The sequence below is a fragment of the Gadus chalcogrammus genome, chromosome 21, assembly GCF_026213295.1.
Source record: "Gadus chalcogrammus isolate NIFS_2021 chromosome 21, NIFS_Gcha_1.0, whole genome shotgun sequence".
Taxonomy (NCBI): domain Eukaryota; kingdom Metazoa; phylum Chordata; class Actinopteri; order Gadiformes; family Gadidae; genus Gadus; species Gadus chalcogrammus.
The window spans coordinates 2,331,515-2,358,487 of NC_079432.1; the positions used below are offsets into that span (position 1 = coordinate 2,331,515).

The 26,973-nt window shown below is 50.0% G+C and overlaps 2 protein-coding genes and 1 pseudogene across 2 annotated transcripts; 2 read left to right on the top strand and 1 right to left on the bottom strand.

Moving 5' to 3' along the window:
• Window positions 1–34: 34 nt before the first annotated feature.
• Window positions 35–4,376, bottom strand: LOC130374872 (adhesion G protein-coupled receptor F5-like). The gene is made up of 5 exons (XM_056581849.1): window positions 4,271–4,376; window positions 2,374–2,597; window positions 1,775–1,909; window positions 596–757; window positions 35–165 (listed from the first exon to the last, which is right to left on the bottom strand). Exons 2-5 carry the CDS (start codon window positions 2,516–2,518, stop codon window positions 35–37), a joined length of 573 nt encoding a protein of 190 aa, XP_056437824.1. The 5' UTR covers window positions 2,519–2,597; window positions 4,271–4,376.
• Window positions 4,377–7,034: 2,658 nt separating this feature from the next.
• Window positions 7,035–13,158, top strand: LOC130374067 (60S ribosomal protein L7-like 1; annotated as a pseudogene).
• A 476-nt stretch (window positions 13,159–13,634) lies between these two features.
• LOC130374873 (sodium-dependent multivitamin transporter-like) lies at window positions 13,635–26,767 on the top strand. Its single transcript, XM_056581850.1, has 18 exons — window positions 13,635–13,955; window positions 18,091–18,184; window positions 18,623–18,830; window positions 19,629–19,850; window positions 20,549–20,614; window positions 20,695–20,746; window positions 20,837–20,904; window positions 21,278–21,432; window positions 21,817–21,957; window positions 22,290–22,419; window positions 23,267–23,355; window positions 23,484–23,596; window positions 23,732–23,799; window positions 24,014–24,100; window positions 24,655–24,839; window positions 24,976–25,079; window positions 25,434–25,555; window positions 26,597–26,767. Exons 3-18 carry the CDS (start codon window positions 18,705–18,707, stop codon window positions 26,765–26,767), a joined length of 1,899 nt encoding a protein of 632 aa, XP_056437825.1. The 5' UTR covers window positions 13,635–13,955; window positions 18,091–18,184; window positions 18,623–18,704.
• Window positions 26,768–26,973: the final 206 nt, after the last annotated feature.

Here is a 26,973-nt window from a genome sequence, read left to right on the forward strand (position 1 = left end):
GTGGAGGCCTTTACCTGTGGTGATTAACCCTCTGTCAGAAACAGAACTGGCTGAGCTGAGAACCAGAAACGGAGATCCCTCTAATTATTGGCCTGGCGACTGCCTGAGACGCTGCCGCCATCGCCAGGGAACCAGGGATGCCCAATTCCACCTCGTACAGCCATTCTAAAGGTGGGGACAGATGAGGGCACTCTGAACATACATACCTGGCGACTTTGATGACAGAATTGCAACTGGGAAGTGATTTGGTCGTGACTACACAAAGCTCAGCTCTTTTCCGTCATAGGAATACGACTTCAATGACCGTCATCAACATCACATTGACCTCCGACGGACGGCGCCACATCTGCAGCAATCATAGAGCTGTACTATATCCACAGATTTACAAAATCATTTTTAGGCAGTCGTCTCGCATTAGAAAACAGAGACCATTCGCCCTCTGTTATTCTCCGAAAGGAACATTAAGGGCTGCTGGTACACACAGAAAAAAAACCTTCAACTCGCCACTCTTGGGAATACCTTTGAAAGCATAGTGGGCTTTTAACATGAGGCAAGGTTGAAGTACAGTGAGAGTGTTCAGGGATCAGGCTCTCACCGAATCTGGGCTGGCAGAAGAGACCATTAGCTGGCAGGGATGTGAGACAGGTACAGGTGGCTTCCGGCTGTCCACAGCTTCCATACCGCTGGCAGCTGTCTAACGGCCAGAAGAACGTACTCTCGCACTCACACTGGAAACTATCTGCGACCAGGGCGCACACTGAGGAGGATAAAACATGTCACAGGGCGTAAGAGACAGCTCCGGGAACCAGGGAATCCCTGTTCATCCTTTCTGCTCTTTATGAGCTATTGGTAGATCTGTAACCTCTTTGAAAATTAAGATAGCCAAATCAATCTGTCGGCATCATCATCATCATCATCATCATCATCATCATCATCATCATCTTCATCATCCCATCAACCAGTGACACCAGTGGTAAAAACAATGCACTATAAACACGTTCTGCCCTCATTTCCCACACCATGATCTACCCGGAGTGGTTCCTGTGAATCGTGAGTCATCTCAGACAACAATCATCAACATGACGGGTTGGACGCCAGTCGCACGGATATAATTCTTCACAGAAGTAGCTCAGGAGGTAGATCCGGTTGACTGGTAACTGGGAGGTTACTACTTAGATCCCCAGCCCCTCCTAGATGAGTGCATAACCCTAACTGCTCCCGATGAGCTGCTTTGTTGACAGCGCTGTCGAGGTGTGTCTTAATTCACATAGGTCGCTTTGAACTGAAGCGTCTTTTTTTTTAATAGATTATGATTAGTGACTACACCCTAACCTCCTTCTTAATGGCAGCTTATTTTGTTATCAGATGGCTTTAGTGGAGCTGGTGCTGTTGATGAGTGCGGGGTTGAGTATGGCTCACTTGTTGTGGTGTGTGTAGGGTTGAATGTGGCTAAGCTGTGGTGATGTGTGTGTGTGTGTGTGTGTGTGTGTTGTGTGGTGTGTGTGTGTGTGTGTGTGTGTGTGTGTGTTGTGTGTTGGTGTGTGTGTGTGTGTGTGTGGGGGGGGTTCAGTGTGGCTGACCTGTGGTGTGTGTGTGTGTGTGGGGGGGGGGGGGTTCAGTGTGGCTCACCTGTGGTGGTGATGTGTGTGTGTGTGTGTGTGTGGTGTGTGTGTGTGTGTGTGTGTGTGTGTGTGTGTGTGTGTGTGTGTGTGTGTGTGTGTGTGTGGTGTGTGTGTGTGTGTGTGTGTGGGGGGGGGGGTTGTGTGTGGCTCACCTGTGGTGATGTTGAGGCCTGTGATGTCACTGGTGTTAGAGAGGGCTGTGGGGAGCTTCAAGGTGTTCTGGAGGTTCCTGACCTCCACCAAATCAGAGGTCTGGACTTGAATCTCCAGAAGGTATTCAATGGGACCTAACAGACACACGTCCACAGGTTACACACGACTCTCCTATGGGAGGGGCACATGACTCTCCTTTGGGAGGGGCACATGACTCTCCTATGGTAGGGGCACATGACTCTCATATGGTAGGGGCACATGACTCTCCTATGGGAGGGGCACATGACTCTCCTATGGTAGGGGCACATGACTCTCCTATGGTAGGGGCACATGACTCTCCTATGGGAGGGGCACATGACTCTCCTATGGGAGGGGGCATCATGCCTTGGCAGAAACAGCAACCCTCCATATCCCAGATCACCATCAGTTAAAGGCTAATAATCAGGTGCGCCGAATCAACTGTGGACGTTGTGTATGTCAGGATGAGCTGGATGGGGGGGGGGGGGGGGGGGGGCTGGATGTAAATCAGCCATGATTTACATCCAGCTCCCCCCTCCTCCAGCCTCATGGCAGACCACCACCGGGGCCTTCTCCTTACTGCTGCTTGATGTGCTTGCAGAACCAACTGCAACAGTTTCAGTTTGAACGGACACCAGTTGCTCCTCACTGGGCCGCACTGCCAGCAGCAGGAGCAGGAGGAGGGGCAGGCGGCTCCTGGGCATACTCAGGTCCAGCGGGGCCATGCTAGCGCATCCCCTAGGGGGCGCCAGAGATCACTCCAGGGGGGGGACTTGGCCAGATCCAGATCTGTCCTCGTTATACCTACAAAACGATTGATGATATGTTGATTATCATGAAGTAAGTAATATTATTCTACTTCATTTTTTGAATGCTCGATTCTGATTGGCTGGGAGGGGTGCATTAATCCGGCATATTGCCCGCTGACTTGTCGGTTCTACTTGCTGCTGACTGAGCACAGTAGATCAATACGCTGCTTGTATCGTTTTCTATCACATACATTTCAAACATGAGGTCCATTGTAAAAATAAAACTTAAATAAACCTAAAATGTTTGATCGATCGTCATTAAAGCTGACTTTATACGAATGTAGCAGCTACATTATTAAACTAGTGATCAGATGCAGCCTTGTGTGGTTGCTATAGAAACGAGTTACCTACAGCTGAGCTAACGTTATTCACCGTAGTTCTAAAGGGAACTACTTTTCGAGGGAGATGAACTTAAACGGAGTATACATTTAATAAGCATGCAATACGAATAAGAAAAAGGCTAATTATTAAAGTATTTGAATTGTTTTATTATGTTGGCCGGCGAGAAGTAGAATAAACGGAATAATCACCTCAAGGCAGGGCAATAAACAGTTTTATATGCCCGGCTCGTGGAAGGTAAGCCGTCCACGAGCCGGGCATATCAAACTGTTTATGGCCCTGCCTTGAGGACGGTGATTATTCCTTACATCGTTACTGTTATATTTAGAATTGTAGTAGGCCTACACACCCAAAGTGTTTTACAGCACACATTACACTCACATTACACACATGTATGGGTATGTGTGTGTGTGTGTGTGTGTGTGTGTGTGTGTGTGTGTGTGTGTGTGTGTGTGTGTGTGTGTGTGTGTGTGTGTGTGTGTGTGTGTGTGCGCGCACGTGCGTTTGGGCGGGCGTTTACATGTCTGGGTGTGGGCGTGTTTGTGCTTGTGTGTGCGTGTGATTGTGGGTGCGTGCGTATTCGTGCATGGTTTTTGTCCACTTCTAGAACAGAGATTCCACCAAAGATTCTAACAATGATCCTCAAAGATAACTATTAGATATTTGGATAAAATCCTTCTGTAGACAAAATCACATTATTTGTAATTATATAGTCTAAAATTGTGTACATACTAGTGCTGTCAAGCGATTAAAATTTTTAATCGCGATTAATCACATTAATGTCATAGTTAACTCACGCAATTTTTTTTCTATGCTAAATATCCCTGGATTTCTTTGTCGCATTAATTTTTCTCATTTTAATGCTCTTATCAACATGGAGAAGTGCATCGGCTTGCCTTGTGGAAATGTTTTTTTATTGATAACAACATTGGCATACTGATCAAAACAGGACGATACAAAAAAAAGCCTATAGTGCAATTAAACGATGAACATACAAACATGCTGCCTTGAACATAGCAGTCAGGGTACTGCTTCTTTGTATTGAGCCAAAAATTAAAAAAATAATTTAATAAATAACTAAATTGCGTTAATCGCGCGATAAAAAAATTAACGCCGTGAAAATTGGTTTGCTTTAACGCCGTTAATAACGCCTTTAACTGACAGCACTAGTAGAGACATCTCAAAACCCACTCACTTGTTATCCTAGAATCAAAACTAATTGTATTATTTACGATGTGGACATGGCAGACATAACATACATAGACAGTATGTAAAACACACGATAAAACGGTTCTTCGTTAATTCCAGATGGGAGATTCAGGAACATACCATTTAGAAAAATTACGTCCTAGTAAATCCAACCGATTCCAAAGTGAAGGTGAGTCTGGGTAGGGAGCATGAGGATCAGTGTGTCAGCAGCCTTACCTGTCTGCCTTCTGCCGGGACTGAGGTGAGGTGAGGGAGGTCAGATGCTTGATGCTCATCTGCTCTGGTATGTCACACACCTGTCGGACAGGTCTGCCCATGCCTATGCTATTATACTTGGGCCACTAACAGGTTGGCACCTACTAATTACCATAAGTCGCAGGTGTCATTTCTTTGCCTGTTAAAACAAAGTCCTGAGCAGCCCCATTTGACTTCCTCATTTTTTATTACCCTGAAACAAAGAAACAATAGAAGCCTTGGGTGCAGGTATGCCTACAGTGGAGATACCATCGGATCTCTGAATCCCGGCTTGGATCTCTCAGCTCCAGCTCCTGAAAGCCTTTTTGAAGTTCTCCTTTTTAACACGTCTTATCGTCTTAACTTTGACTATTATCATAGTCAAAGTTAGGGTCTGGCTTCGTTTGTTAAAGAACCATACTCACTAAACCAGGGGTGCCCAACCTTTTTTGACCCAAGATCTACTTTTCAAGTAGCCAACCTCCCGAGATCTACCAGCAAACCTACCTTCAAGGGGGGGGGGGGGGGGGGTAGAGAACAATTGTTGAGGGGGGGGGGGGGGGGGGGGTGGTAGAGAACAATTGTTGACGGGGGGGGGGGGGGGGGGGGGGGGGGGGGGGGGGGGGGGGGGGGGGGGGGGGGGGGGGGGGGGGGGGGGGGTGGGGGGGGGGGGGGTGCGTGAACCTACGGACTTCAGGGGGGGTTTCATTCCGTCTGCGCACGGCACCTTCTCAACGATAATCAATAATCTTCCTCCCACTCAGGGTGAAAATGGTAGTCTTAGCTTGTTCCCCCCTCAGCCATGCCAACGTTTAGGAGTGTGTAACTACTGTTGACGGCTTTCAACTGCTGTTAACAGCACATGCGCTACCGCACGTATATGTCCCGCGCAATTTAATTTTATTAAAAAAAAAAAAAAATTTTTTTCATTTTTTTTTTTCCACCCCTCGCGATCGACTTGGGATCTGTCGGCGATCTACTGGTAGACCGCGATCGACTGGTTGGGCACCCCTGCACTAAACAGTTAGGGTCTGTGTTAAAGAACCATACTTAATGAACGGTAAGGGTCTGTGTTAAAAAACCATACATAATGAACGGTAAGGGTCTGTGGTAAAGAACCATACTCAATGAACAGTTAGGGTCTGTGTTAAAGAACCATACTTAATGAACGGTAAGGGTCTGTGTTAAAGAACCATAATTAATGAACAGTTAGGGTCTGTCTTAAGGAACCAACCATACTTAATCAACGGCTAGGGTCTTTGTCAAAGAACCCTACTTGAGGAATGTTTAGGGTCCTTGTCAAAGAACCGTAGTGCTCTGAGCGGTGGAGCCATGGTAACGGTCTCTCCCGGCTTCACTAAAACATCCCTTACCGATACCATGTTTCAAAAAGACTCCCGTGTCCCGACTCTGCTGGGGAACATCAGCGTGGCGCACCTGCCCGTACGGAACAACAGCTGGAGGCGCTCTGTGGTGAGGGGTTTGGTTCTTCTGGAGCTCGTCATTCACTGTTTGTTGGTCCACACAGTGAGGAGGCTCTCCCGAAGAACCAACTCCCTCCCTGTGTCTGTCCTCTGGGGATGTTTAGGAAGTTGTGGTGGAAGTGGGTTCACTAATTAGACATCAGATTAACATTTATGGTCTGATGGGAGAAAAACTAAAATCTTGGGGACTGGGGCGTGCCATTTTTTTTACTTCAAATTTATTTTGACCAATTGTGTGCCTGGGGCCGGGCTGTGTAGGCGGGCCTTATGTGGGTTGGATCTTTACCGGCAATGGCTGGGGGAACCAAAACTGGTGTGGCTCCTTTCTTGGCCAACAGCGAAGGCAACCTCGGCCAGCACTGATACCGTGACTTTAGCCGTCGGGAAGCAGAAACATCCTGCCACCAACGCCGGAGATAAAGATTCTTTAAAGAGTAATAGAGCCCCTCTCACTGCGTAATTCACACTTCCTAGTTTCCTGCCCAGGTTCTATGCCGACTCCTCCCAGAAGTTTAGAGTGTTGTTCAGCTTCTGGATCCAAGATCTAAGATCATGTAGGCAGGCCTGCATTAACTGCCATTGGGCCCTGGGCCTGAGAGTGTTCGTATCAGTGTTCATATCATGAGCCAGTATGATAGGCCTCCTGATAGTCGTAGGCCCTGGGTCTTCAACACAGGTAAGCCCGTGAATTAAGGCGGCCTTGCAGGAAGTACCTTGACATACCGGACCACCTTAACACTAAACATACTTGACTACCTTAACAGTAACTACCTTATCGTAACTGGACTCGTTATCACGCAGATTCTTTCAATACACAGCCTGCATGGATTGGTTACAGTTTATCCTTTGTTATGTCAGCCTGGGTGCTGGGTTACAGATGATCCTATGATATGAAAGCCTTCATGTAACTTTATTATTCTGTTCTCAATCTGATTACTGATTTTTTTCTGATGTATCTTTATCCTGTGGAATTGAAATAAATAAATTCGGCCATTTGGAAAAGGATTAAATGGTTAATAAGACCATAACAAAAAAAACATACTATAACCAATAATGTTTATTATATTATTATATTACAATAATGATAATAACCAATAATAATTATTATAATAAGATAATAATATAATTCGCATAATATAGTAGTATAATATAGTAATATAGAATTTTACATTTCTGAGTTGCGAGCCCGGAGCGCCGCTGTGTCGTCATTGTCGTGCGACGCGCCGCTGCATTACGCTCTTCAACATCCACGATGGCGGAACCTGAGTAAGTATTCTTCTTCACATTGGAACGGCAATATCTGCGTCCATCCTCTGTTTTCCCGGCTCGGATTCCCGCTCCGTCTCCTCGGCGGTCCACACGACCCGTGGGGCTGTGGATTCGGGACGGGATGGGGTCCTGTCGGTGGAGACTTTAGGGTTTAAAGCTCACATGTTGCTGCCGGGGTTGCTTCGAGCAAGAGCAGCCCCTGGTCTCACAGAAGACCCCGACACACCGCTTATATTCAGAGGAAAATACAACTGAACGCCTCTAATACCGTGACCATACTGAAGGAGTAGCATCTGTATTTTGTCCTGCCGAGTTCGGTACCTAAAGTGTCGGTGTGCTTGTGTTTACCGCCTCATGAGAGGAGCTGTAGAACTAATAGCTGTGATATCTGTAGAATCGAAACCATGTGTTCTCCAGCACCTCAACGTCACCGTCCTGTCGTCTTAAAGGATTATATCTATGGCGGCCGGCTGGTTGTGTAACTGTTTCGTGTCGTCGCCGACGTCCAGTGAGGTCTCTGTTGATGTTGTTTTTTAAACTGGTCTGCAGGAAGAAGGTGATCCAGCTGGTCCCGGAGCATCTGCTGAAGAAGAGGAAGGCGTACCAGGCTATCAAGGCCACGCAGGCTAAGCTCGCCCTGCTAGACAAGAGAAAGGTACGAGAATCGTGATGATCACGACATTAAACGGAATAATCAATGTTGTAAACTCTATGAAGCTATTACTGTGATTCACAGGGTACGATACTCTGAACCTTACCCTCTCCTGTGTACTGGTTACAAAGTGATCTTTGTTTTGGATTGTTCACAGCAGACCCGAATATTGGGCTCGATCTTCACGTGTCGTGAGGCTGTTTGTGTGTGTGCTTTGACTTGACACTTACTTCTGGCTCCCTCTGAGTATCCTGATCAACAGTGTTTTTGTTTTGTTATATAACCGCTTTTGTTGGCCAAAGAGACACGGCTAGTTTTGTTTACCTAACTGTAACCATTGAAAGGGTGAGCGGCTGAATTTAGCGGTCTCCATCCAAGCGACTACGAATAAGGAACATTTGTCAGAGAGAAGTGAAACCATTAGCTGTCGGTTCAGTAAGGATGTTCAGGTAGAACCAGTGCCAAGGCACTGACGATCGTTTATGTTAGACACATTCCCTTAGACAACAAATCTCTCTTCTAACCAGAGTCAGAGGTTGGAGTCGGCAGAGAAACAAATGCAGAGACGTATGACTCCAGAGCCCAGAGGTTATAGCTCAAACCCCCTTTGGTCTGCAGGTCTCCCTGCAGGCCTCCTTGACACGATGTACTCCTAAGGCCTAAAAAAAAAAAAAGTTTGGTTCACGTTGGTTGTCAGTGAGGTCAGGGGTAGGTTGGGAATTTATTTTATTTTTTCCAGCGGCAGCGAATGATAGGTAGGTTGTTTTCATTTAAAAACGAGAGAATGTGCTCATCCTTGTACAGAACAAAGAGGTGCTGTACCAAAACGTAATTATAGTTTGCAGAAAAAAATATTTCTTTTTTATAAAGCTCATAAAATAATTTGGTCACACATAAATTGACAGGCGGGTCGGAAACCGGAACCAAACCAAAATTATTTTAGGCCTAACCCCGGTCTTCAACGAGGTGGTTCTGAACTCGGTCCCCGTGCGTGACGCTGCCCTGTGCTGGCTCCTCCAGGTCTCCAAGGGGAAGCCGCTCCGCTTCAAGAGACTGAGGACATTCTGAGTGAAGGGCACGCGGGCCAGCCGGGACCGAGACGCGCATCGGAGCGCTTCAAAGCAGCGCCCTCACACCGCCCTGCCCCCCAAGAACAAGCTGCCTTCGCCGTGCGCATCAAAGAGTGGAGTAGAGGCCGAGACCAGCCGACCATGGAACCGCTTCATCACTGGGCCATAAAACCATGACAGTGTACTTCTACTCCTTGCTTAATCTTATAGGAATGGAGCTGAACTAGGGTTGCCGCGGTATACAGTATTAAAGGTGTTACCGGTGTTGAGGCCAACACCGATTACTCGGTGTTGAGGCCAACACCGATTAACTCGGTGTTGAGGCCAACAGCGAGTTCTTTTTTTTATTTTATTTTTTTCAGTAATAAAAAACAAATTCCGTAAAAAATGAATAATATAATTATGAGTAAGAAAATGTAATGTGTAGATAGGCCACAGTCTCTGCTCTTTGCGGGAAGACGTGTCGCGCCGAGAATTGACGTGCTTCCTTATAAGACCGGTAACCATAGCAACCCAGTAAACAAACCCCGCGTAAGCCCAAATCCCTACGTGAGCTCCCCGCGCTACGGCCATCCGGAGGCGCACAAGAGCTTTGGCCGTGATATATGATATATAAAATTATATTATACTATTGTATATAGAACGTTATAAGACGCCGAGAATTGGTCGCGCTGCCAGCCGGCTGTCACCGAGTGTGAGAGGGAGAGTTGACGGAGAAGATGGCGGTTGACCTATAGTTTAAAAGTTAATACCGTTTATACCGGTAATACACGAGCGTATTACTCGCGGCAACCCTAAGCTGAACACCATTCCAACAAGAAGCTTATGTGAAACAAACAACTTGACTCTGATTGTGAGGCTTGTTGTTCGGGGTCGACAGGCGGTAAATGTTCAGGAGAAAGCTTTCAGCGGAGTAAATTACTGTATGGGCTCCAACCCCACGCCTTAACTAGACCTATCCCACCAGGGTTTCACTGTGTGGAGACAATCCTAACGGACTGGGCGACAAACAGCTTTTTTTGTAAGATATCTTAATAGAAAATAATAATAGGTGTTTACTCTGTGATTGATGGAGGCCTCAGGGGCTTGTAGAACTGACTTATAGCCGGTGCCTACTGACACCAGGAGAACCGTTGGAGTGTAAGTTGTTGAGAATGACCTGTCGCCGCCGTCTCGTATCCTCGAATACAAGTTCTAGTTGAGTCTTCCGTAGGAGACGATTTGGACCCCTTCTCTGAATCCGTTCTTTCCTGTCGATCAAGAGTACCTCCCCCAGAGATGCGGAGCGGCAGATTTTTCTCTGGTGGTATTTATTACCAAACATTTTTTATGCTCCGCGGAGTCCTCGGCTCTTGGTTTCAGCAACAGTGGAACCGGTTCCATTTGGTCACAATAGACATAATCATAATAATCCTGTAATTGTTTCCTGTAAAAGATTCTTGACATTGATGCCACCCCCCACCTATTTAAATTACAGGGAACCGCTCTAAACTACACACGTACAGCCACAGCCCACTTCATAAGAGTGACAAACAAAACAAAACAAACCGCGACCTCTTACAAAATCAACCTCTTCGGAGCTGTATGACCCATGGACGTGTTATGGACCCGTCCCCAGACTCCACTGAGGTGTCGTTCCACACTGCCTCCGTCTCAAGCTCCTCCCTCCTCCTCCTCCTCCTCCTCAGGATCAAAGGCGTCAGCCCCAAGGTCCGCCACGGTCAGTCCAGATGTTCCGGCTCGGAAGCTCTTCCAGCTGAGTCTTCATCAAATCAACAAGAGCTCTCTGCCATGTGAAGGGGTGGAGGCCCCTACGTCCCCCGCCTGGGGGTGAGTCTGTCCTGGTACACATGCTGCTAGCTGTTGTTCTCGTGCACATGCTACCATGCTGCAAGCTGTAGTCCTGGTACACATGCTAACATGCTGCTAGCCGTTGTCCTGTTACACATGCTAACATGCTGCTAGCTGTAGTCCTGGTGCACATGCTAACATGCTGCTAGCTGTAGTCCTGGTACACATGCTAATATGCTGCTAGCCGTTGTCCTGGTACACATGCTAACATGCTGCTAGCTGTAGTCCTGGTGCACATGCTAACATGCTGCTAGCTGTAGTCCTGGTACACATGCTAACATGCTGCTAGCTGTAGTCCTGGTACACATGCTAACATGCTGCTAGCTGTAGTCCTGGTGCACATGCTAACATGCTGCTAGCTGTATCCGGGGTCCAGCCGTAGGGGTAAACAGGCTAACATGCATTGATATAAACAATTTAAACGTACCCGTACATTAAATCCACGCAAGACAAAACTGCACATGCAAAATCATAATTGTGTCTCACAATTACAGAATCACAATGCATATGGTATCGCCACTCAGACATAATATTGTATTGTGTGGTGAATCTGTAGTATACACCCATCTACCCTACACTGATTACACTGTCGTATGGTTATGGCCCTGAGATCAGTGTTGCCATATTGGGGGGAAATCTGACCCAATTGGATGTGTGTGGGCAGTTTGGCAGTGTTGCCAATCTGGCAACCCTGTCGCAGAAGTATGATATTCTGTGGTTGAAGGTTCTTAGCTGGTCAGCCGTTAGCTTCACTCACCCCCGCCCCCCCCCCCCCCTCCAACAGGTTCCCCAACCTGAAGTCGGTCCGAGAGCTGATCCTGAAGAGAGGACAGACCAAGATCAAGAAGCGCAGGGTGGCTCTGACGGACAACAACCTTATCGAGCAGCACCTGGGTACGTCCGAGGTGCCTCTGACGGTCGCCCCTCGTGTGGACGGGGCCTTCACCGAGCTCTCTTTGTTTACGGGGATGGGTTAACTTAGTGACGTTTGGTTTCTCTTTCTTCTGACTATGAAATATTGTTCATCGCTTTGGATGAGTGCTCAACGGCCTGAGTTTAAATGACTCACTTGAACGGGAACAGGGGATTATCTGTTTCAAAGTCAAAAGGATTTATTTTCAGACCGACCATGCGACAACTTCCAAAGAGGAACGAAATAATGTTTCCCCATCCTCCAAATGTTAATAGTGCAAAAAGACAACATCAAACCTTTAACATAATTATACTGCAATAACACACACACAAACACACTATTCTCTAGGCCATCCCCTAATCGTGCTCCCTGTAATAAAACAAACTAATTTTATCACTGACTATTTCCCCATCAATATTAGCAGGAACCTTGTTCCTGCTAATACAAGGTTGATTAGTGTTTCAACTAATCAGCCTTCACCTTAATAAGCCGGGTTCGAGGGGCCCATGGTTACGCAGTTGGATAGCGCATAACACAGTTGTAGAAGTATAACCACCGCTTCCCTGCAATAAAACTGGACTGAATTGAGTTTATTAGGTTTGTACTCTGTCCCTCACACACAGACTTCTATCACAGACTATTTCCATATCGATATGGAAATAGTCTGTGATAGAAGTCTGTGTGTGAGGGACAGAGTACAAACCTAATGTTTCGATAACGTTGATGGGCTCACAGTAATGTTACTAGTAGTTGTGAGTTGTTGAGGACTGGGATGTTTATTACAATCTCGCGAGAGTCTGCTGCCTTAACTTACCTCGAAACCAAACCAGACAAAACCTTCTCCTACCTGGTTCTCACCTGGTTCTCACCTAGTGTCTCTCCCCCCCCCCCCCCCCCACCAGGCGAGCACGGCATCATCTGCCTGGAGGACCTGATCCACGAGATCTACTCCGTTGGGAAGAACTTCCGGAAGGTCAACAATTTCCTGCGGCCTTCAGCCTCCTCTGTGGCGCGCCACGCCGCTCGGGACAAGGGCGGGGTCATGAAGGACCTGGGGGCGATCGGGTTCAGGGGCGCCGAGGTCAACAAGATCGTCCGCCAGCTCAACTGAGGGGCCCGCGGGCGCAGGGACCCCCAGACTGTTTCTGTACATACTGTGTGTTCTGATGAGGGGGGCTTCTCGCTCTCTGGCTCAAGGGCGCCCCGGCAGCAGTGGTACCGCAGCGCTGGACGGGGGCGTGGCGGGGCGGTGGATTTAAACAGTTTGAGTCTGGCGCCTCCAGCAGGGGGCAGACCGACCGGGAGCATCCTGCCCCATGCAGGGTGACCACCTGGGGGCGTGAGAGCACCACGGTGTGGGGCGAGAGCACCACGGTGCCTTGCTCCGATCTGAGCTCAGCGGGTTCCTCCTCGTGTTCAGTGATGAGCGGGAGGAGGTTCCTGCTCATTCTTTAGACGTGGACAGAGCCCCATAATGTACAGTGATCTCTTTATATTTCAATAAACTTGTTCAGAATATCAAGTGGTGAAGTCTTTGCATGTCAACCCCGGGGAAGGTGCGACCGGCCCTGGAACCCTAGGGCGTTCCCGGCTCGGCAGGCACTGGGTCCTAATGGAGCAGGTCCTGTCCTGTCCTGTCCGTCCTGTCCTGTCCAGGTCTGAGGTGAACGCCTGTTCAGGTTACACAGGGCCGCTGTGAGTGTTTCGTGACAGAACATGCCCGCAGCATCCTGTGTCTCCGACGGCCCCTCCCCCTGATTGGCTGAGGTCTCTGAGCGCCCGTTCCGTCAAGGAGTGAGTCACCTTGGGAAGGGGGGGGGGGGGGGGGGGGTCAGAGGAGTGAGTCACCAGGGGGGGCCGGAGGGGAGAATAGCATCTGCACCGCTGGGTGTCTTAAAAATACACAATAAAAAAATGATATCGTGATCTTAAAGTAAATTAATGAATGATGCGAAATACAGCCGCTACCGCCTTTTCCCTGGTTACCCGTCACATGACGTAGTAGAGAACCCGTTCAGGTGATGCCGCGACGTCACTGCGCTCTAATCACGGAGCGCGTCATCCGGACGGTGCGTAACTTGATAAATATATTACGCACAGCGGTTTGTTGTGAGCGGTGTCAAGGGTTCCTCTCCGTCTGTTCGGGTTCGGGTCTGGTCCTGCTCATGGCGGCCTGTGATTGGCTGAGCGCTGCCCCTCCCCCGCCGCAGCACGTGTCTGCCTGAAGCAGCGAGGGGGCGGTACGTCGCCCATCGCGCTGCCCCGGTCGCACTGCTCCTGCACGAGACGCTGGAGATGTCGGATCCACGGAGGATGACGGCGACTTCAACCGGTAATACCCCCCCCTACCCACCGCTTGTTTGACGGTTAGTGGTTTAAATGGAAGATTACCGACAGCCGGTGATAACACCGTGGAGGTGGACCGGCAGATATATGTCGGTTACCGCGAGAGGACCCGTGCGGTCCGGGGAGAGGTTAGCCTCGGTTAGCGTCACATGGGAGACCACCTGTCCCGTGATGCCGGGGTCGTGTGGTAAAGGTCTTGGGTGTTAAAGGTCTAATGTGTTAAAGGTCTAGTGCTGCTCCGTTGGAGCCAGCGGCTTGCCCTCAGTCGGGTGGGAATGAATGAATGAAATCAGCTGTTGTGGGACCTGAACCTCACACTGATACTGTGGTCGATGCCTGGGAGTCACGATCTGCGGGGCCCAGCCGTGTGTTTTAATGTGTTTGAATGTTGGGTGCTCCAGTGGTACTATGGACCTGTCAGGATCAGCACGTGGAACGAACCTGTATCGTGAACATAATTTACGATCCACGTTACTCACGTTACCGGATTACTCATGTAACATGGGTTACTCATGTGGTCGGTCGAGGTTAACGTTTGGCGGGGATTCTCATCTATCCTTCTTTAGAGTTGAATGAATGGAGGAAGTGTCGTAAACAACCCCATCGCTGTTTCATTATTTAGACCCATCATCTCATCGTTGTCTGAGAGAGAGAAAGCACTAGAAATGAAGAGGCCTCCAGTAGTGGCTCTGGGCAGATGGACCCTGATGTCCTGTCATGTTTGAACAACCACTGAGTAACAAACTGTCATGGGTAGGCCTCCAGCTGGCGAACGGCTAATTGACAACCACCGTACCCAATGTTTTTTAGGCATTGTTAGATCTGATTTGTTCCGGGGAGCAGCAGGTGTGTACCCAATGTTTTTTAGGCATTGTTAAATCTGATTTGTTCCGGGGAGCAGCAGGTGTGTTTTGAAACCCGAGATTCAACTCCAATTGGGCGGTGTGGTGGCATGTGTGTCTGTCCTAACCCTTCTAATCAGTAAAGATAAGGCCGCCAATCATTCAGTATCTCGGTGTTGACACATGATGAGTTAATGTTCATATCCCACCCTCAGGCCCTGGTGTCACGGGAGGAGGGCTGGACTAAATCTGTTTTGGTTTTATGTGGTCACCTTGAGACTGATCTTCTTGGGTACTTCAGCTGTGAAACTACGTATTGTGATGCACATGCCCTCCTGGTGGTCATATCTTCATGACTCTGCTAATCTCTTATCTCCTATCTCGGCATGATAGGCTATGCTGACTAGTCCTGTGTCCTGGTTAGAGATGGTAACCAGCGGGTTTAGGAGCAGAGCGGCTGGAGTTATCCAGGATTGGTCTGATGCATATTAATGACCTTGGTGTGTGTGTGTGTGTGTGTGTCCCCTCCCTTCGGTTTGTATTTATTTATCAGTCGATATTTTGGTCTATCTATTGTTACTCTGTAAGCAAAGATTGTAGTCACAGGCCAGGGGTCATTAAGCACTGGATGATCGTCATGTCACACGTGTGTCAGAGACCGGAGTGTTCTATCCGTCTAGCTACAGCTGTGGTGATGCTAGTAACCGCTGTGGGGATGCTAGTAACAGCTGTGGTGATGCTAGTAACCGCTGTGGGGATGCTGGCTACAGCTGTGGGGATGCTAGTTATAGCTATGGGGTTGCTAGTAACAGCTGTGGTGATGCTAGGAACAGCTGGAAGGGATGGTAGCTTTAGCTGTGGGGATAGTATCTCCTGTGTTATCTGCCACAGCTGTAAATCTTCTCACACGTAAAGCCTCCCTTTTCTCTGACTATCTCTTCAATCAGCCGAGCTCCCCAGGCTATCTCATCATCCAGCTACACCCTCAGGCAGACAGAGGGCTAACGGTTAACGCTAGCAGCCTAGCCACCCCTACTAAGGAAACCGAGGGCCAATCACCGTCCCTGCCTGGGCGTTGCCTTGGGAACGCCTGACCCTTTTTTTTTTTTTTTAAACCTCTCTGTGCTGTGGCTAGTGTGTAATGATCGTGACATCACACGCAGCCGACCTGCCGTGCGTCTCGGTCGGTGAGTCTCTGTTCTTTATCCTTTGAAACATCTGAACCTCCTTTGTTTGTTTGAATTAGTTATATTCTCTTCTCTGAGCGAGCTGGAACTCGTGTGGAAATCAGCCACTCGGTCCAACCGTCTTGAGGTTCGATATTTCACATGTTTGCGTCTGTGTCTCAGTCGCGGCTCTCACACACTCTCAGCTGTTGGTCAGAAATGATTATTTGGTATTGAGTGCATTTCATTGTGAACGCAGAACGATCACGGGATGATTCCTTGTCTTTCGGTGGTTGTTTCTCTGTTCTTTCTGGAAGGCTGTGAGTGAACCAGCGGTGGGGTGGGGACCAGTGGTTACCAAGGAGAACAGGGTCAGCCTGTGGTACGTCGGGTCGACCCAGCAGGCTGCTCTGCTGTAAAGGGCAGTCTGGAGACGGGTCTAGACGAGGGCTGGAGACGGGCCTGGAGACGGGTCTGGAGACAGGCCTGGAGACGGGCCTGGAGACAGGTCTAGAGGAGGCCTGGAGACAGGTCTAGAGGACGCCTTGAGAGGGGTCCACGCTGTGTGAAGGATAGTGATCTACTGCAACTGTTGGTACTACTCGGGCGGCCGTAACTTCGGAGGTAGAGCAGGATGACCTGTAACCGAAAGGTTGCTAGTTCGATGCCCTGCTCCTCCTAGCTAAGTGTCGAGGTGTACCTGGGCGAGACGCCTCACCCTAACTGCTCCTGACGAGCTGGCTGTCGCCCTGCGTGGTTGACTCTGCAGTCGGTGTGTGTATGTGTGTATGAACCGTTATAAATTGCTTTGGATTAAAGCGTCAAAATCCGTTCTTATACCTACTGCTGCTCTGCACTCTGGTGTTGTTCTTTTCAATGCTTGACTCTTGAGCCACTATTTTGGTTGCCTGCTTTGCTTGATGCCTGACTTGAAAGTCACGCTGGATAAAAGTGTCTGCTCAGTTACTAGATGATCATGTAACTGAACACGGAGGAGAGCTCCAAGATGGGACGGAGATAGTTTCTCTGTCAGCAGCACACAAAGTTCAACCTTCGCATGGAAGAAACATGCAGACACATGACTTTTGTACTATTTCGTCTTTTATAGCTTATGGACTTTGTGCAGATGGCCCGCATCAGGTGGTTGGAATAGTTAAGTGATTGAGAAGAAAGCCCAGAGATAAGTGTGGTTAACTGGTAAGCCAATCCTAGTGGTTGGTATGGTTAACTGTTGAGATGTCAGCATAGCCATTAGTATGGTTAACTGGTTAGCCTAGGCTAGTGTCTAGTATGGTTAACTGGTAAGCCTAGTCTAGTGTTTAGTATGGTTAATTGGTATGACATTAGCCTAGCTGTTAGTAGGCTATGGTTAACTGGTCAGATGTTGGCCTAGCGGGCAGTATGCTTAACTGGTCAGATGTTAGCCTAGCGGGCAGTATGGTTAACTAGGTCATAGGGATCTTGTATTGAGATGCAGGAATCGACCTCGCTGCATGTTTGACCCAACTCGGCATAAGCCAGCAGTTCATTCTCAGTTTGACAACCCGGCGCTGAAGGGATCACCAGGAAGAGACAACATCAATTGTGTGTAACAGTGTAGGTACTCACGGTACGGGGTCTCACCGCGGGGGGTACTAACAACACAGCCCTCCCCTGCGTGGCCATGACGGACAGGTATTCCCGTTTCACAACATGGATCTCATTACCCGGCATAACTCCGTGAGCCTGTTTACATGGTGCACATGGACTGCCACATGCAGCTCGTACAGTTTGTCGTCCACAATGACCGTCTTTTGCAACGACATTTCACTTGGTGGTCTAGGTAGAATGTTACGCTAGGTAGCATGTTACGCTAGGTAGCGTGCTGGGCTACATAGGGGCGGGGGGGGGCCCTCTGGTGATGGAGGTCATTCGAGCTCCACGCTTCACACAGGGATCCTGCGTGATCATCCTCGTCCAACTCAAGAGGGAGTCGGGTTGTTTGGCGGGGAGGGAAGGAAGCTAGGAGAGAAGGGGGGGGGGGGGGGTCTCTTGTTCCCAGAGCATGCTGGACCATGCTGTGCTCTCCTGTGGGGTGAGAGCGGTGAGGTTGACTCTTCTCCTGGTCCCCCAGGGAGGCGCTGAGCAGAGACCTGGACCCGGACTGACCCCCTTTTAGGACGTTTAAAGAGGCACCGGCTGCACAGTGAGTCACCTCCACAGAACAGGTAAGACCGGCTCTCCCTTCTGTCTTTATTTTCTTTCATTATTCTTCTCACCCTCTGTCTGTCTCTTTCCTGTCTTTCTCCTCTGTCTATCTGTCTCTGTGCGTCTCCGTCTCTCTATATCGGTATCTCTGTCTCACCCTCTAACACGTTCTTATACAGAAACATAAACGACATACTGATGGAGATTTCACAAAACAAAAACAGCTTCCCTGTGAACTATAAACTAAAAGTATTACTAACCCATAGGACAAGTCAAATCGACTGCAGCCTGAAACAGTGTACTATGATGAGCAATAAGGCCATCCTCTCGAAGCCGGGGTAATCTCACAGCTCACCTCCGGTCTCAAGCCCGCTCAAATCCACTAGATCTCCGCTCTGTGTGGATCATTACTGTCAACAATGGAAGCTTGTAATGATCTCAGTTTGTCTCTTTCTCAGGGAGTTTATGGAGAGGAGCTAACTTGGCTGTACTGAGCCGCCCCCAGCTTTCCCGCGCTCCCCCGCCCTCTCCAGCTGCATCATGGGAGACGTAGTCCAGATGCACTTCAGCACGGTGGACTATGTGATCTTTGCGTTGCTGCTGGTGGCGTCGACGGGCATCGGCCTCTTCTACGCCTTCTCCGGGGGGCGCCAGCGGACCACGCAGGTGAGACGGCGCACAGGTGAGGGCTTCCTGCTCGGTGATGCCTCCAGGGGGACGACGGACCTCTGGGTTTGGAGCCCGTAACCATGGGATCAGACATCCTGACCTCTGCACCTCCTCTGACCTGACTGGGGGGGTGTACAGACTAGGGCTTGGTCTCCGAACTTCGTTATTCGAATATAATTTGACTATAAAAAAATAAATCAAAATTCGAACGAATATTAGGCAGCCCTTAATATTGGAACCTGTTATGGGCCGGCCAAGAGGGAGAGACGTCGGAGAACCCCACGCAGTCTTTTCATAATATTGTAATGACCACGGAAGAGGCAGTGAATGAAGTATTGATTAGACAGCCATTTATTAGAAACCTAATAAACCGTTGAACCCGCAAGACCGGTAACCATAGCAACGCCGGTAAACCAACCTCGCGAAGCCCAATCCAGGTCTTACTGAAGGCATTTAATGGTCAAAATATTAATAAATATTCAAATTTATTCGAATATTAATAAACAAACAAACTTCGAATATGATTTTTCGGAAAAAAGTCAAAGCGAAAGTAAAGTGTCCAGACGCTCCCAGTCCATCAGGGGGCTATGGTGTCCATACGCTCCCAGTACGGGGGGCTATGGTGTCCAGATGCTCCCAGTACAGGGGGCTATGGTGTCCAGACGCTCCCAGTACGGGGGGCTATGGTGTCCAGACGCTCCCAGTCCAACAGGGGGCTATGGTGTCCAGACGCTCCCAGTACAGCCCCCAGCCCAGCAGGGGGCGGCAGTGGTCTGACGTGCGCTCTGTCCCCAGGAGTTCCTGCTGGCGGACCGCTCCATGAGCTGCCTGCCCGTGTCGCTGTCGCTGCTGGCCACCTTCCAGTCGGCCGTGGCCATCCTGGGAGCGCCGTCGGAGGTGTACACCTTCGGCACGCAGTACTGGTTCCTGGGCTGCTCCTACTTCCTGGGGCTGCTCATCCCCGCCCACGTCTTCATCCCCGTCTTCTACCGCCTGCGCCTGTCCAGCGCCTACGAGGTAGGCCGCGGCTAGCCGCCAGCTAACCCCTAGCTAGCCGCCAGCTAACCCCTAGCTATCCGCCAGCTAACCCCTAGCTAGCCGCCAGCTAACCCCTAGCTAGCATCGCTTAGTGGTACTGAATATCAGCTAGATGGCTACTTTAGCATTACCTGCTCAGCAATGTCCTGTTAGCCCTACCCATTTAGCCCTACCCAGTTAGCATCAGCTAGTTAGCTCTACCCAGATAGCGTCAGCTAGTTAGCCCTACCCAGATAGCGTCCGCCAGTTAGCCCTATCCAGATAGCATCAGCCAGTTAGCCCTACCAAGATGGCATCAGCCAGTTAGCCCTACCAAGATGGCATCAGCCAGTTAGCCCTACCAAGATAGCATCAGCCAGTTAGCCCTACCCAGATAGCATCAGCTAGTTAGCCCTACCCAGTTAGCATCAGCTAGTTAGCCCTACCCAGATAGCATCAGCTAGTTAGCCCTACCCAGATAGCATCCGCCAGTTAGCCCTACCCAGTTAGCAATAACAACCGGATTCTCCCCCCTTAATCCTACCCTTCTGGCCCTACACAGGGAGTCCTACCCAGTTAGCATTACCCCGTTTAGCCCTCCCAGTTAGCCTCCCCAGCCCTCTGCTTCAGTGTTGTGTTGTGGTTCAGTTTTGTGTTGTCTCCCTGGGGTGAGTGTTGAGTTGTGTCTCCCTGCTCAGTATCTGGAGCTGCGCTTCAACAAGACGGTCCGGATCTGTGGGACGATCACCTTCATCTTCCAGATGGTAACTAACGCACAACGCTTAAGAGTCTGCATACCGAGGGCTGTGTGCAGAGCGCCATGTTGATTTGTTGTCCCGCCCAGGTGATCTACATGGGGGTGGTGCTGTACGCCCCCGCTCTGGCCCTCAACGCAGGTACGACCACCAGGAGAACCTGAAGAACTATGCCTTAACATACCCAACAACTGGGGTGTTTTTAACCTTTGTTTTGGTTTTGTGTTGCAGTAACTGGGTTTGACCTCTGGGGGGCGGTGTTGGCTATGGGCCTTGTGTGCACACTGTACACTGCACTGGTAAGGCACTGAAATATCCACCCTGTCCCTTAGCCTGGGCCTGATGTTTGCATGTAGCTTCAGGCTAATGGTAGCCCTAAGCTTTGACCTGATGTTAACACTTAACTTGGGCCTGATGTTAGCACTTAACCTGGGGCCTGACGTTAGCACTTAACTTGGAGCTGATGTTAGCACTTATCTCAGGCCTGATGTTGGCACTTAGCTTTTGCGTAACATTAGCCCTGAGCTTCAGCTTAACGTTAGCCCTGAGCTTCAGCTTAACGTTAGCCCTTAGCTTTAGCTTAACGTTGACCCTTAGCTTTAGCCTCTCCTTAGACCGTAGCGGGTGCCTGACTCACCAGACTAACCTGAAGCGTGGCTGTTTGTGGTCCAGGGAGGTCTGAAGGCGGTGATCTGGACGGATGTGTTCCAGACGGTGGTGATGTTCGCCGGGCAGCTGGCGGTCATCGTGGTGGGGACCAGCCAGGCCGGGGGCATCTCCGAGGTGTGGAGGAAGGCCATGAACGGCAGCCGCATCGCCTCCCTGGAGTAAGGACGCCACTACTCGGCTCGTAATATAGCTAATGCTGCTCATCTTACTTTGCTGGTGGTCTTACTACTAGTTCTAATGCTACTGCTGCTGGTGCTAATTATGCTAATGCTACCGCTGCTAATGCTAATTCTACCGCTGCTAATGCTAATGCTACCGCTGCTAATGCTAATGCTACCACTGCTAATGCTAATGCTACCGCTGCTAATGCTAATGCTACCGCTGCTAATGCTAATGCTACCGCTGCTAATGCTAATGCTACCACTGCTAATGCTTCCACTGCGATGTATTGCTACATAAAGACTTGGTACTGCTACCCCGGCTATATGTGAATACCTTCCGCTATACGTGACTAATGTTCCTGGATGGATGCGTGGTCGCAGCCTGAACCCCGACCCCCTGGAGAGGCACACCTTCTGGACGCTGGGCGTGGGCGGGGTCTTCCTGATGCTGGCGCTGTACGGAGTCAACCAGGCCCAGGTCCAACGCTACCTGAGCTCCAGGACGGAGAGGGAGGCCGTGATGTAAGGCCTACCCCACCCACCCAGCTGCCTATGGCTTTATCCTAGCCTACACCACCCTACACCACCAACCTCTGCTCTACCCCAGCTACCGATAGCTTTATCCAACCCTACACCACCCCACCCTATTCAAGCCTACACCACCGGACTCTAGCTTACACCAACCTACTCAGGCCTACATCACCCTACCCCTATCCTACTCCTACAACACCATCATACACCACCCTAACCCTACTCTACACCACTCTCACTCTACCCTACACTAATATCCTGGAGGTGGAATAAGGTTCTCCTGGTGGTTGAATAAGGTTCTCCATGTTCCGCGTGTTCTCCAGGTCTTGCTACGTGGTGTTCCCGTGCCAGCAGATCGTTCTGTCTCTGGGCTGTCTCATGGGGCTGGTGATGTTCGCCCGCTACGGAGAGGACAGCCCTCTGGACAAGGGCTACGTCAAGACCAAGGACCAGGTCAGTGTCCCAGCACGCTCTTATTGTGAAGCCAGGTCAGTGTCTTAGCACGCTCTTATTGTGAAGACAAGGACCAGGTCAGTGTCTCAGCACGCTCTTATTGTGATGCCAGGTCAGTGTCCCAGTACGCTCTTATTGTGAAGACCAGGTCAGTGTCTCAGCACGCTCTTATTGTGAAGACAAGGACCAGGTCAGTGTCTCAGTACGCTGTTATTGTGAAGACTAGGTCAGTGTCTCAGCACACTCTTAATGTGAAGCCAGGTCAGTGTTTCAGCCACGCTCTTATTGTGAAGACAAGGACCAGGTCAGTGTTTCAGCCACTCTCTTATTGTGAAGACTAGGTCAGTGTCTCAGCACGCTCTTATTGTGAAGCCAGGTCAGTGTTTCAGCCACGCTCTTATTGTGTAGACAAGGACCAGGTCAGTGTCTCAGCCACGGTCTTAATATGAAGACTAGGTCAGTGTCTCTACCACGAGCTTAATGTGATGACCAGGTCAGTATCTCAGCACGCTCTTAATGTGAAGACCAGGTCAGAACCAGGTCAGTGTCTCAGCACCAGACACATGGCGCTGTGCTCTTATTGTGTAGAGAAACTGGGCGCTGTGCTCTTATTGTGTAGACGCTTGGCGCTGTGCTCTTATTGTGTAGAGACACAGGGCGCTGTGCTCTTAATGTGTAGAGACACTGGGTTGTGCGCTCTTAATGTGCAGAGACGCTGGGCGCTGCGCTCTTAATGTGAAGAGACACTGGGTTGTGCGCTCTTAATGTGAAGAGACGCTGGGCGCTGCGCTCTTAATGTGAAGGGCCGCTGGATGATTGAGGAATCCTGTGCCCCTCCTGCCTGTAGATGGTGCTCTACTTCGTGATGGACGTCTTCAGAGACCTGCCGGGTCTGCCTGGTCTCTTCGTGGCCTGCCTCTTCAGCGGAGCTCTCAGGTAACGGTTTATTACACAACTATATATTGTATAGCTGGTATTATAGGAGTAGTAGTTACACCATAGGCGATTCATTGTATATGTATTGTTTGTGTACATATATATATATATTATATCTTCCCCCCCAGTACAATCTCTTCGGCCTTCAACTCCCTAGCAACAGTAACCATGGAGGACCTTATCAAGCCCTTTTTCCCAAACATGACTGAAGCCAAAGCTACGCTGCTCTCCAAGGCTCTAGGTCAGTGTTGATGCTGCTCTGCCCACCGGTGTCTATGTAGTGTATAGCAGGGTACTGCCCCCTGGTGTCTATGTAGTGTATAGCAGGACACTGCCCCCTGGTGGCTGGTCGTGACGGTGCTCTCTGTGTCCCCAGCCCTTGGCTACGGTCTGGTGTGTCTGGCCATGGCCTACGTCGCCTCCCTCATGGGTTCGGTTCTCCAGGTGAGTGGAGGGATCGTATTATACGTATTATACGTATTATACGTATCGATTGACGTATTATAAAGCCTCTGTTAAAGTACAGTTTAGAACCCATGGAGCCCTCTGGCGCCCCAGTGTGTTCAGATGTTGTCACGTTTTATTTTGGGGCCTGAGAGGACCTCTTTAAGCACCACCAGACTGAAGGGTGAATGAGTGAATGTTCCTCTGTCTGCAGGCGGCCTTCAGCATCTTCGGCATGGTGGGAGGACCACTACTGGGCCTCTTCTGCCTCGGAATGTTTTTCCCCTGGGCCAACTCCACGGTAAGGAGGTTCTGCTGTCTGGGGGGTTCTCCTGTCTGGGGGGTTCTGCTGTCTGGGGGGTTCTGCTGTCTGGGGGGTTCTCCTGTCTGGGGGGTTCTCCTGTCTGGGGGGTTCTGCTGTCTGGGGGGTTCTGCTGTCTGGGGGGTTCTGCTGTCTGGGGGGTTCTGCTGTCTGGGGGGTTCTCCTGTCTGGGGGGTTCTCCTGTCTGGGGGGTTCTGCTGTCTGGAGGTTCTCCTCTCTGGGGTTCTGCTGTCTGGGGGTTCTGCTGTCTGGAGGTTCTCCTCTCTGGGGTTCTGCTGTCTGGGGGGTTCTGCCTCCCCTGGACCACCAGTAACTGGAACACTCGCTGGTTCTTTCTAATTTACTAGAGTTCCTCAGTGCTTCATAGTCCTTTCTTTCTCTCTCTCTCTCCCCCCTCTCTCCTCCCTCTCTCTCCCCCCCTCCCTTGCTCTCCCCCTCTCTCCTCCCTCTCTCCCCCCCCCCCCCCCCTCCTCCCCCCTCCCTCCCTCTCTCCCCCCCCCCCCCCCCCCCCCCCCTCCCTCCCTCTCCCCCAGGGGGCTCTGGTGGGCCTGTTCTCAGGTTTGGCCATGGCCTTCTGGATCGGGATAGGCAGCTTTGTGATGCGTCTGCCAGGCCCCGACCTCCTGCCATACGCCAACACGACGGCCCCGCCCCTCCTGGGCAACATGACGACGGTTGCCATGACGACGCTGGTCAGCAACATGACGTCCAAGACTAGGTAAAGACGCCCCCCTGCAGTACGAAACGTGCGCTTGTCGCAACACTCTATGTCTAAAGGTATATATGTATATCTAGGTGTGTATGTAGGAGTGGGTGGGACTAAAGTGTGTGTGTGTGTGTGTGTGTGTGTTCAGGCCCAGTGGGGTGGAGGCCATCTACAACCTGTCCTACATGTGGTACAGCGCCCACAACTCTGCTACCGTGGTGCTGGTGGGGCTGCTGGTCAGCCTGATCACAGGTACACTCGCTCGCTCTATATTCGCTCTATACTCGCTCTATGCTCGCTCTATACTCACTTAATCACTCTAAACTCAGTCACTATATACTCTCACTTTACTCGCTCACTCTATACTCGTTCACTCACCCACTCTCTACCTGGAATAATGTGTGTGTGTGTGTGTGTGTGTGTGTGTGGTCTACGATGTAATGTGTGTGTGTGTGTGTGTGTGTGTGTGTGTGTGTGTGTGTGTGTGTGTGTGTGTGTGTGTGTGTGTGTGTGTGTGTGTGTGTGTGTGTGTGTGTGTGTGTGTGTGTGTGTGTGTGTGTGGTCTACGATGTAATGTGTGTGTGTGTGTGTGTGTGTGTGTGTCAGGGCCCATGAAGGAGAAGGACCTGACCCCCGGGACGGTGTTCCCGGTGTTGGGCACCCTGCTGTTCTTCCTGCCCGAGCGCTACAAGGAGAAGCTGTGCTGCGTGACCCCACTGGGCCACAAGGTAAGGCCTCGGGAGGGTAAAGGTTAAGGGTCGTGACCCCACTGGGCCACAAGGTAAGGCCTGGGTAGGCTAAAGGTTAAAGGTTAAGGGTCCCTAGGTGGAGGGTTACGGTAAGGGTCCCTAGGTTGAGGGTTACGGTTAAGGGTCCCTAGGTGGAGGGTTAAGGTAAGGGTCCCTAGGTTGAGGGTTAAGACAAGGGCTTCTAGGTTAAAGGGTAATTCCGGTGTAAAATGGATCTGGGTTATGTTTTGTATGATAACGAGTTGAAACGTTTGTTTTGGAGCACAAAAACCTCATATAGACGCATTCTTCAGTTGGCTTTTTTTTAGCCGAGTCTATCAAAACACTATAAACTTGGAACGAAGGGTTATGGTAAAAACTAAATCGCTATCTTAAACCACTTAAAAGGCTAAAAGTAGCCCGACACTTCTTTGGTAGTATAATAAGGGTCTTAACATATAAAACGAGGCATTGAGAACTTTGTAAGTGTACAGATTGTTTATTAAAAAGGACGGATTGCTGACGGATGTCACAATCTCTGTGTTCGTCAATCTACCGAGTCTTAAAAACAAAATGGCGTTGACGGGTGATCTACTGATGGTATTGTGTGTATAAAATGTCCTTTTGAATAAACAATCTGTACACTTACAAAGTTCTCAATTCCTCGTTTTATATGTTAAGACCCTTATTATACTACCAAAGAAGTGTCGGGCTACTTTTAGCCTATTAAGTGGTTTAAGATAGCGATTTAGTTTTTACCATAACCAGTGCCCCCATCGTTGCAAGTTTATAGTGTTTTGATAGAATCGGCTAAAAACAGCCAACTGAAGAAGCGTCTGTATGCGTTTATTGTGCTCCAAAACGAACGTTTCAACTCGTTATCATACAAAACATATTCCAGATCCATTTTACACCGGAATTACCCTTTAAGGTAAGGGTCCCTAGGTTAAGGTAAGGGTCCCTAGGTTGAGGGTTAAGGTAAGGGTCTCTAGGTTAAGGTAAGGGTAAAGGTTAAGGGCTAACGTGCGCTGTGGTCCTCAGCATAAGGACGCCCAGCCCTACCTGACGGCCCAGAAGGAGAACCAGGAGGAGGTGGAGGAGGAGGTGGGGGGGCGCAAGGGGGCGGGGGAGAAGCTGGTGGAGGCCGGCCTGGCCGCCCCCCGGGCCTCCACCACCCTCAGCCCCCACCCCTCCGAAGAGACCGCCCTCTAACACACACACACACACACACACACACACACACACACACACACACACACACACACACACACACACACACACACACACACACACACACACACACACACACACACACACACACACACACACACACACACACGAGCTGCCAAAATCGTTGTGGAGACGACGGCGTCACCTGACCGCGGGACACTGTCCCGCCCGGGAGGTCGAAGGTCAAG